Source organism: Python bivittatus, unplaced genomic scaffold (assembly GCF_059951505.1).
Source record: "Python bivittatus isolate LINGU-HERP-01145 unplaced genomic scaffold, Pbiv_v1 ctg000610_np1212, whole genome shotgun sequence".
Taxonomy (NCBI): domain Eukaryota; kingdom Metazoa; phylum Chordata; class Lepidosauria; order Squamata; family Pythonidae; genus Python; species Python bivittatus.
Window position 1 is genome coordinate 18,057,178 of NW_028277088.1, and position 10,098 is coordinate 18,067,275.

General features: G+C 36.0%; 1 protein-coding gene across 2 annotated transcripts in view; it reads left to right on the plus strand.

The window, feature by feature from the left end:
- Positions 1–8,277, plus strand: part of PIP4K2A (phosphatidylinositol-5-phosphate 4-kinase type 2 alpha) — a 67,563-nt gene extending 59,286 nt beyond the window's left edge. Inside the window, exons 10-11 of one of the 2 annotated variants that reach the window (XR_003085616.2) lie at positions 932–1,066; positions 7,883–8,277. Coding sequence is in view for 1 of the 2 variants with exons in the window: in XM_007436351.4 (XP_007436413.1) it covers positions 932–1,012 (81 nt within the window). In the remaining variant the exon portion in view is untranslated. Of the gene's footprint in view, positions 1–931; positions 7,857–7,882 lie in introns of those variants that run through there. The other variant, XM_007436351.4, reaches the window with a different exon arrangement.
- Positions 8,278–10,098: the final 1,821 nt, after the last annotated feature.

Below are 10,098 nucleotides of genomic sequence, written 5' to 3' on the forward strand. Positions count from 1 at the left end.
GATTAGAGAAGGGTCTTTGCTGTAGGCCAAGATGAAGCAGAGGCATACCTTTCTTTCTCCTTCCTTGCTGAATAGAGCAGGAGAGAGCAGTTCTTATTGGTTCAAGGGCCACATGAAATTTGCAAATGTGTTGAGGGCTTCTCTCAAAGTGGACAGGCTAGGATCCATTTTGGGAGTGCAGGTTTGGGTTTTATTAAGAGGTGAAATGAGTAAAGTTCCTACAAAGTTTATGACACCCTTTTCATCCTGCCCACTTCAGAACATCAGAGTGTACTTTTTGTATCCCTGTACCCACACTTAGAAAACTTGAAATTTTAATATTCTGAAATGTGTACTGAAATGTAATTGGGTATGCCATATTATATGACAGTCAACACTTTATTCACACAGAAAAGCAAGTATGAGATTAGAAAAAGAGGTAAAAGATTGGAACTGGTAAGAGGGGCCTTGAATGAATGTCTGCTCCCTACAGTTTCTCTGGTATTTTTAAAATACTCTACCTCAGCTTCCTCCTGTCTCTTCTTCTCTCCTCTTCTCTTCTCTAGGCAGGGTAAACACTCTTCCTAACAAAACATTGGGCTGCTATTCCCTATCATTTTTATTTTCTAAGAATGCTTTAAGGTAAATGGGGTTCCAGAGCATTATTGAAAATAAAGATTATGTTAGAGTTGGATGCTCTACATGATAGCGTGCTAGTTTTCCATTTTTAAAAAATTAAAAGATTCAGAAAAATAGAATTGGGTAGATCATGGAGCCCATGGGCACAAAGGGAGGTGTCCTTAGACAGCCTTCTCTATTCCTGGGCTGGGAATTGGAAGAGCTGAGCATAAATGAAGAGCACCAGGTTGGGGAACACTGATATAAGATGCCCTAGACTTTCTGCTGTCTTAAATTTAAGCTGTGTCTCATCATCACCTTCTGTTTTTTTCAGGCTGGTGCGGAGATTTCAACAGTTAATCCTGAACAGTATTCAAAGCGATTCTTGGACTTTATTGCCACCATCTTAACGTAACCTAATGCTCCATTGGACAGTACAAGGTCTGGAAGCAGCAGCAACTTGCTACAAGTGTGTAAGGGGTCTTTAAGAAAGCTTCTTTTAAAAGGAACTCAAGTTCTCTCTTGCAGAAGGCAGCCCCCCAACCCACCCACCCCATTTACATCTGCTGGCAAAGATGACTGACTGGGGTGAAATACTCGCTTTTACAGCTGCCTGATTGTGCCCAGCATAGTTTTAGCTATTTCTGACATGTATGCGTGTGTGTGAGTGTATGTGAGTATGAGTGTGCAAAAATGAATATAAATTAACTAATAACAACTAAAATAGATCAGCTCCTACTCAGTGTGCATTGCAACAACACCAACTCGGTGGATCCTAGCTGAGGTGGAATGAATGGAAAAAGAAATTGTGGGGGAGGGACGAAAAGACTATGTGCATGTTGAGACCTACAATATTGGAATCAAAGCTGTAAACTGTGGATCAGTTTATGATTGAACTGAAAGATGCAAGATAGTATTGGTGGTAATTATTGTGAACGGTTACACTTAACAACCCTGCATGTTTGTGTTCCTTAAGAATAACCCCCATCTGCTGGAAGCTTTTCCTCTTGGCACTTTTTAAAAAATGTTACTAAGTAAGCCCATTGCAACAGGAAATAGTCTTCCAGCAATTCAGAAGTTTGGCTCTTGTTTTATCAAGTTCTAATGCCATAATCATTCTGTTTGTTCTTTGCCAGGGGAAAACCCATTTTGAGGATCAGGGTGGGTGGAATATAGACTGTTTAATTGTCTTGTAACATGAAGATTTTACATTGTATGTTTATCATATAGAAACTGAGTATAGTATAAAGAAAATCAGATATGCTTTTTAGAAAAATGAATTGTTGGGGGCAATAATAGCATTTTTTTCCCACATGAACAAAGATGTAGGAAGGTTTGCTCACCTGTAAGAGATCAAAAGAAGACATTGAATGCTTACATGTGCTGTTTTTAAAATATTTTATTAAAATATTCTTTTTTAAGCCCTATATTTTATTGTTTACATTAATAGGAGAACAGGGATGCTCTTGAGTCTGTGCATAGATTGAGAATCTGAAGTTTACATGTAAAGTTACTTTGCAGTACAGATGAAGTAATTTCTTGAGATGTTAAATGCAGTAATGTATCAAAGCAGATATTTTATTCACCCTTGTGATAGAATCTCTCTTTTTTTACAACAGTGGCAGATTGTTTTGAAGTATTTTAAATGGTATTTTAATTATCATAATTTAGCTTTGTGTTTCTCTAAATTATATTGTTTAAATGATTGTCTAAAACTGTGCTGTCCCCTGTAATCTGCTGGGTTTCTTTTGTTTTTGTTTTGGAGTTTTTGGAAAAGGACAGAATTAGAGATGGTTAAAATTATATTCTCTATGTATACACTGTGCAAAAAAATGTGCCTTTTAAAATTCTTTGTTTAAGTAGACATAGGCAATTTTTAAAAAAGGAAGAAATCACATCCTGCAATTTATAACTTTATTCCTGGAGTGCCGGGTTGCCTTTTCCATTAATATGTCAGTACAGCTACACCTTCAGTGCATGTAGCATTGACTAGAGAATTCTGATAAAATAACAGCTGGTTTTGCCATCTTATGTAGTTAAAAGCAATATCATCCCTGTTAACATCTGTGTTTTTTTAAACAAGGTCTTACTATCTTTTTAAACATAGCTCAATAGGTTTTCTTTTTTCCATCAATAATAATGCTTCAAAAGCTGATAGGTTTTTAAATAACTAACCCTATTCTCCCTCCTGACACCCCTCATATTTGCCCAGACTAGAGTTGAGGACATTTCAAAGCTTTGTGTGCGTGCAAAAGCAAATTACATAGGCCTTCAAGACCATCCAACTGCAAGAATTTTACCTAAATGAGGGGCTAATTATAACCAGGGGGGACCTAGTATTAATGCATATAATGTACATGCCAAAAGTGTTGGATTATCTTGCTGGAATCTGTAGAGAGGCTGGAAGAGATTCCTGGCTGATCCTTTGGAGAACTGTAGTCTGCCAGTGTAGACAACGCTCAGCTACAGGATTCATGGTATATTTGGGCATAAAGCAACTTCTTTTGTTTAAAATATCAACTTAAATGCTGCTGCCTCCTCTCTTCTTGTTGCTTGGGATACTTCCCAGCCAGCCATACAAAGCACCAGTGACTGCATGAGGAAAAAGACATAATTCACATTTGTTTCACTCTAGCTATGTTGTTCTTCTCCTTTGATATGCTTATAAATGTCTATAATTGGTTGATTATTTTGTTGCCCGATGCTGATGATGGTTTTACTATTTTTAATATATGTCAGCTGTGGCACACTCTGGATGGCATACACATTTCCTTAGTAACTTAGTTGCATTCAGTGTTTTAGAATAGCTATAATTTCTGTTCTAGGTCTTAATCCATTCAGGTACATGATACTCCAAATCGCATCCTTCGGTTTTAGATAAGATTGCAAAGTTTTTTAGTTGGGGTAAAATGAGAAACAGTGGTAAATAATAGATCTGAAGCAAGGGATAGAGTATACACATATATTATTCCCATATATCATACCTGTTTTGTAAATTCCTTTGAACATATTGCTTGGGTTCCATTTTGTTTTTCATAACATTCATGCCTTTGAAAATTCTATTCTTTATAAATGAACTCCAAATTTTCAAAGGGGAGATATTGTTGCTGTTTTATAGAACAGCTGTCTCCCAGTTGATATATGGTCACAAATGAATTGGTACCTCTTTTCTCACCTGGATTTCTACTGGTTCAATTGGATATGTAATGGTAATTGTAAGCTTGGATGGACTGTCACCATAAATGTTACCACTGGTGACTTTTCAGGATTATTAATAAATTCAAATAATTTCTATTGCATTATAGGTTTGTATCTCCTCACTTATGTTATTCTACACAATTCCAGTTTCCTAGCCAGGCTCCTCAAATAAGCTGCATGATGTTTGTGGGCTTATATACCTTTGTGTTTCACCATAGGCTAAAGTGATAGAGATAGCTGTCTACAATGACCAATGCCCCAACCAGTTGTTGCTTTTCACTCTTCCCTCTTAGATTAATATATCAACATAAGATCTGCACGTTTCCTTAAGGCTAAAGTGCAAAAAGAGGAGCCAAAAGTATTGGTTCTTTTTTTAATTATTATTTATTGCATTTTTTTGTCCAGTTTTGCAGTTTCAGGGGGCAAACTAGTTCCAAATTCTGTAAGGTTTAAGGTACCCATTTCACCCTTTGAAAACTCTGAATGCCCAAAATGGATCTTGGCTCCACATACATTAGGAGTATAGCTCTCAACATGCTGCATAAAGTGTGGTGCAGCTCTTGGAGAATATGGAAATTACACGCTCCTCCCTTATGGGGAGTTAACATTAAGCAAACATCTCTTGTCTGTCTCCTTTTAAAATTTCATGTTTCCAGATCTCACTATCATTTTGACTCTTATCTTCCTCCATGACAAACATGGTGTCTCTCTCTCATTTTTCACTTTTTTCCCATTCATTATCTTTCTGCTACATTTTTAAATAGGCAGGATAGGTTTTGTGCAAGCATCATTCCCCCAGAAAAAGAACCTTCGTTCCCTTCATTGCTCATGCAGCTAGCTCTTTGCAGGCCAATTTCTACCCTGACTAATTAATTATTGTACTTCTTTCCAATTCTGTAATTGGATGTCTACTGACTCTGATATTTTATCAATAAGATAAAACAATATCCTTCAAAATTAACACAAATTAAAAGATGGTTTGTTTTTTAATAGTATGATTTATTGCTCCTCCTTGAATACTTGAACCCTTTCAATAGATCCTACAAGCTGATAGCCACAGGTCACATTCTTTCTTGCATGCTTATATGTTTTAGCTTTTGCTACAACCTCCTTCTCTTATTTGACATTGGATATATTGATCTAATATATTGCTTTCTTATTTTACAACATAGGCATTTAACCCTTCATTTTTTAATTTCTTCCAAGTTTCAGTTGTGTTTTTCATTCAGATTGTGTAATGGTGCAGTATGTGGAAAAGACCCTGGGAGAGAGGGCCAAGAGACGCTACCTAAGGAATAGTCAGATAAGAGACTGTATAGGCCGCAGCTGGATAGAGGGGTGGGGCAAGAGGCTGAGAAGAGATCCTCCCTAGTTTCTCAGGCTGTAAAATAGATGGCAGGAGAATTGTACTTTCAGACTTGCAAGACTCTGTTAATGTAGCTTTAAAATAAAGTAGAATTAGCTTATCTCATTATGTTTCCTGTTGGGTCTACCTAGTAAAACTGACAGATTGCCATCTGTAACAGAATTCTTACCTTCTGTCCTATTGTTAGCACAAGGAAATGTAGTCTTTTTCTCTTGCACTGCTCAGTTTGGTTAACCTATTCCAGGAATCTCATTTCCCTTAACTTGAGCTCTAGTTTCCTAATTATTTTTTTGCAGATATTCATATATGATTGATGGTTTAACACTTTGGGCTGTCCATCAGGTGAATTCCAAAATTGTTAATCTTTTGTTTTGCTAACTGAGTATTGTTTCATATAATTTTCAACCCAGTTTCTTGTTTAATTAAATATCTGTCAAGATGGAATGTCAGAGGGTCTAATCTGAAAGTGTTTCAGATTAGGCCCTCTTGAATACCTCACAGTTACAGATTGCAGCAGGACCACCCCAAGATACTATTAACTGGACACTCTTAAAATAACTCAGTGTGCTAAGTGCCTCTTATTGATACTTTTTCTACTCTCACCTGTATGTCTTCTGTCCCAGTTTCTTTCTCCTAAACTTCACCAGTCATAACTGTAGATCCCCATTCAATATTTCACTTATTTTTGCTACAGTTCCCAGCATTTTTTTTTTTTTTTACTAAGTCTTGCTGTTTTTTGAAAAATAATGTAGCTGTGGATAGAATGGATAGTATGTCTGCCATGATTTGGAAATACTTAGCAAAAGTGCTTCAGAGAATGAAAGTAGCACCATTCTATATCTGCCATGTGATCCCAGGAAAATGCATGGCTGCTTTAAAGAGCTGCATGCAAGGGCGGTGTTTGGCTGCAGCATGGTTAGAAGCATTTCTTTGGGATCTAATCAGAAGCACTGCACAGCCCTAGTGGATAGTTTCAATATTCTCTCCCTCTGATTACAATAACTAGGTTTATGCATTATGCTAAGACATAATGTGATTTGTTTGGCTTTGGTTTAGCATTTTACATGAACCCACCTTTGTTGTTTGTAAAGCATATTTTATGGCTTAATGTTTGGGGGGATTCAGCCAACATATTATCCCATCCTGTACTGACCACTGCAGTTTAAGTCCTGACCTTGGAAATGATGCTGGCAATGTCCATCTAAACTTGGGCTGCAATCTTCAGTTATGCTAGAAATGTCTAATGAGTCAATAAATGTACAATCAGCTTTTCTATTCTGAATATAATGGGGAAAAATATGTGCGTGTTTAAACTCAACCTTTTTTATTCTGATTTATTAGGAGACATGACTCCCTGTGACAGAGCAACCAGTTCCATTTGTGGTGTTGTCTGTAACTTCTTTTCCTTTGTTTTTGCCTTACAGGCCCTTTAACTGCAAGTTAGGTTGGTTCCAAATGTTTCTATTTACAAATTGTCGCATGCTGGCTTTTTTCACAAAGATGAGCTTTTGCTCACAATTTGTTCTATTAAAAAGAGTAATTTTTTGCTGTAGTAACATACCTTATATGTAAACTTAACCTAACAGTTTTAGCACACCACACCTTTCAGACTTAAACAGCACATTACAAATCTCACCACTCTTTAATATTTAGATCAAGTTACAAAGGTTACTGGATTTAGTGTTCCTTGGGACACTAATACAGTCCTTTTAAAAACTTTATTGACTGACATTCAGCCAGGATGGGAATCCATACGTTGGTTTATATTCTGTATATTATTAATTACATAATTGTCAGAAATTTATATTTTACCAAATAGGCCATTTATAGGGGAATATGACTTTCTGACTTGATTCCATGTATTTTTAAGTTTAATAAACAACTCTGAAAAGGAGTCTGATAGGCCCAAATTAAAACTTAGGTGAAGTGCTCTATGGCAGATCTAATTGAATGGTAGACCCTAGGATACCTTCTTTTAGCAACAATGAAAATATGTGAGCCAGGTTTACCATTAATTTAACATTTAGTCAATGTAACAAGATTATTAGAAGACAGGAGTGAGATATATTGTGGATAACAGAATATACTAGAAATATTACTCTGTACATTAGGCACACCTAGATTTTTCTTATGATCCCAGTATGTCTGTTCCTGGATGTTCATCTAGTCTCCTAGAATCCAGAGTGATTCTAAATTGTACCACCATGTGACCTTTCCTGTGATGTTAATAGTACTGTAATGTATGTGTACAACTCTGTATTTTTCTGTATTAAGTTGATAATTGTGGCTTGGGTTTTTTATTTCTCTCATACATGCAAAACTCATGATCTCCAATATCATATGAATATTATATTTCTTACAATACACAGTGCTTCTAAGTTTAATGAGACTACAATAATATTTCTGGGAGACCATGTTATATTAAAGAGTAACTATTCCATTGTGGCCAATTAGCATATGTGTTTTAATGAAATAAGTTCAGCACCCTTTTATGTCTGTAACTGTCTTTGTCATTCATTATCTGTTAAAATGTTTGGAGAGGTGAGGAAGTTTCACCTTGTATCACCTAGCTCTAAAAATACACTCTAGACAAGAGTAAGGCTTTATAAAATAAAGCACTTTTGATTTGCTAGGAAACCCTGTCTCTCCTTGTATTTGTATCCTTAGATATTTATTTGACAAATCTGTAATATCTCAAAGGAGATTTTCATTGATTTACAGTTGATGAAATATCTTCCCCAAGCCTTGATATTATGCCGTGAAATACAGTTAATGTTTACGACAAACTTGAAATTGAGACCCATTCAAAGTTCCTGATGACAAATTGAAAGAAGATTTTTAAGGAGCCCTTCCCTTTCTTGGAAAATGGAACTTGAAGGTAACTTACTAAGAAGGAGAGAAGATAGTTGTCCATGGAAATGGAATTATGTGTCATCCTGAAAATGTGCCTATAAAGCTTTAGTCGCACAATGCAATTCTGCTGAAATGGTTGGTTGGTCCATATGAGCTTATAAAGCATAATAAATATATATGGCTGGATATAATTTTTTTCAATACTATGCAGATTGTGCAGTATTTAAAGAATAAAATCTTCATTAAAATCCTACAAGTTGAAAGATTCACAGCAGGGAGGGATATTGGTGATAAGATGTCTAGAGCAATCTCCACTGTAAATGCATGGCATGAAACCAAGGTCTGCTCTAAAGCAGAAGATGGAGTTCTGAACAAGGCTCTAACAGTAAAGTGTATATATAACCCACTGTAGCTCATTCAATTTTTCCTTTGGACAACAAACATTTGTGAGATGCCATATATTTACAGAAAATGTTAGTCCTGCTCAGATACTTGGTTTAGTCCTATTTCTATCCAGTTTTACTTCTCATATTTCCTCCTTCATTTAAAGCTTATTTCACAGATGAACAACTTCTGTGAAGAAAAAATGGGGGTGAGACAGAATAATTCCAATGGGATGGCTTTTTTTCTGCAATGACTAATCAATGGATTGTCCCCATATTTGTCTTCTGCATTTTCCTAGTAGAGAAAAGAGTTGCTGCTGACTCCACAGGAGGAATTGTTGTGCTTCTCCTATATTCCCTATGGATATCATCAGAACTAGAGGTGATAGGACTTAACATGTTCTTGATTTGCAGCCAGGTGACATGAATAACTCCAGGAAACACCTGCAATTAATTCTGCTATACGGTCATCTATAAAAAAAAAAAATACTAGTGGTATATTATGTTCCAAATATGCATCCTCCCCCCTTTTTTTTGTTCTCTTTAATAGCCAAAGATCTGCAGTCAGAGCACTGAGACTTCCTCACAGTGACCAGGAAGGTATCAGCCACATATGTTTCTGTCTCTCTGGCTTTTCAGATTAACCCACATGATCTGAAGAGACTGAACTTACCACTTAAAAGTCAGAAATTCATCACAATGACCACATGCTTATAATTACAAACATTTATGCAACAATATGTCGCTCCCATGCCATTCATAACTTGCTTTGAATTTATTTTAAAACACCAATTTCCCCAATTGGTTAAGAAAAACCTATTTTCTCATCCAAGAATTTCAAAAAAAATTCAAGAAACAACAGTAGTTTAAAAGAAAGTACTGTTTCCTACAATGCATACTGGGTAAATCTAGTAATTAGCAGTAGCTTAGATGGCTTTCAAAATGGGTAAGAATAAATGGGGACTTACCCTGAGGATTGAATGGAATGTAACTCCAAATCCCAGGGTTAGCTACCTGCAACAGAACAAGTATGAAGAATGTGTGGCCCTACAGGTGTTGCTAACCATATAACATCCAGGCTATTGGCCATGCTGGCTGGTGATGCTGAAAGATTCAGCAGTTCTTAGGATGCTACAGATTGCCTTTTTTTCTCTCTAGAAAGAACTGATAAATCAAAAACTCCATGGACTGCTCTTCTTTTGTTTCTTTTATTTAGTAAGAAATTTTGGCAGACTAGTCCAAGGCAAAGAGAAGTCTAAAAAATAACTTAGTTTCTTTGGGGCTTTAATAGATGCCAAAAAAGTTTCAGTAGTTTGTTTATTTATTGGATTTTTATATCATCCAAATCCAAGTGCTGTCATTTCATTCTATGCACTTCTTCTTGGTAAATGGTTTCCAAGTGTTCATACCTAAATCCAACTAACAACAAAATAAATTATATTCAAAGCCAACATTCAAACAAAGTAAAATTAGGAGTGGCCATTAAAAGCAGATTTAAAATAGTAAAATCTCAAGTTTTTAAATCCTAGAGGAATAAAATGTTTAAAATATCTGCTTGGGAAATAAGATACATGTACTGAAGTTGATAAAATGCAGAGTTGGTTTGGTAACACATTTGTTTCTGCCACGCAAGTGAGATGCTCCAGCAGGCTGATATGACATAAAACAGACCCTGTCAGAGTTGCAACAAATTGCCCACAG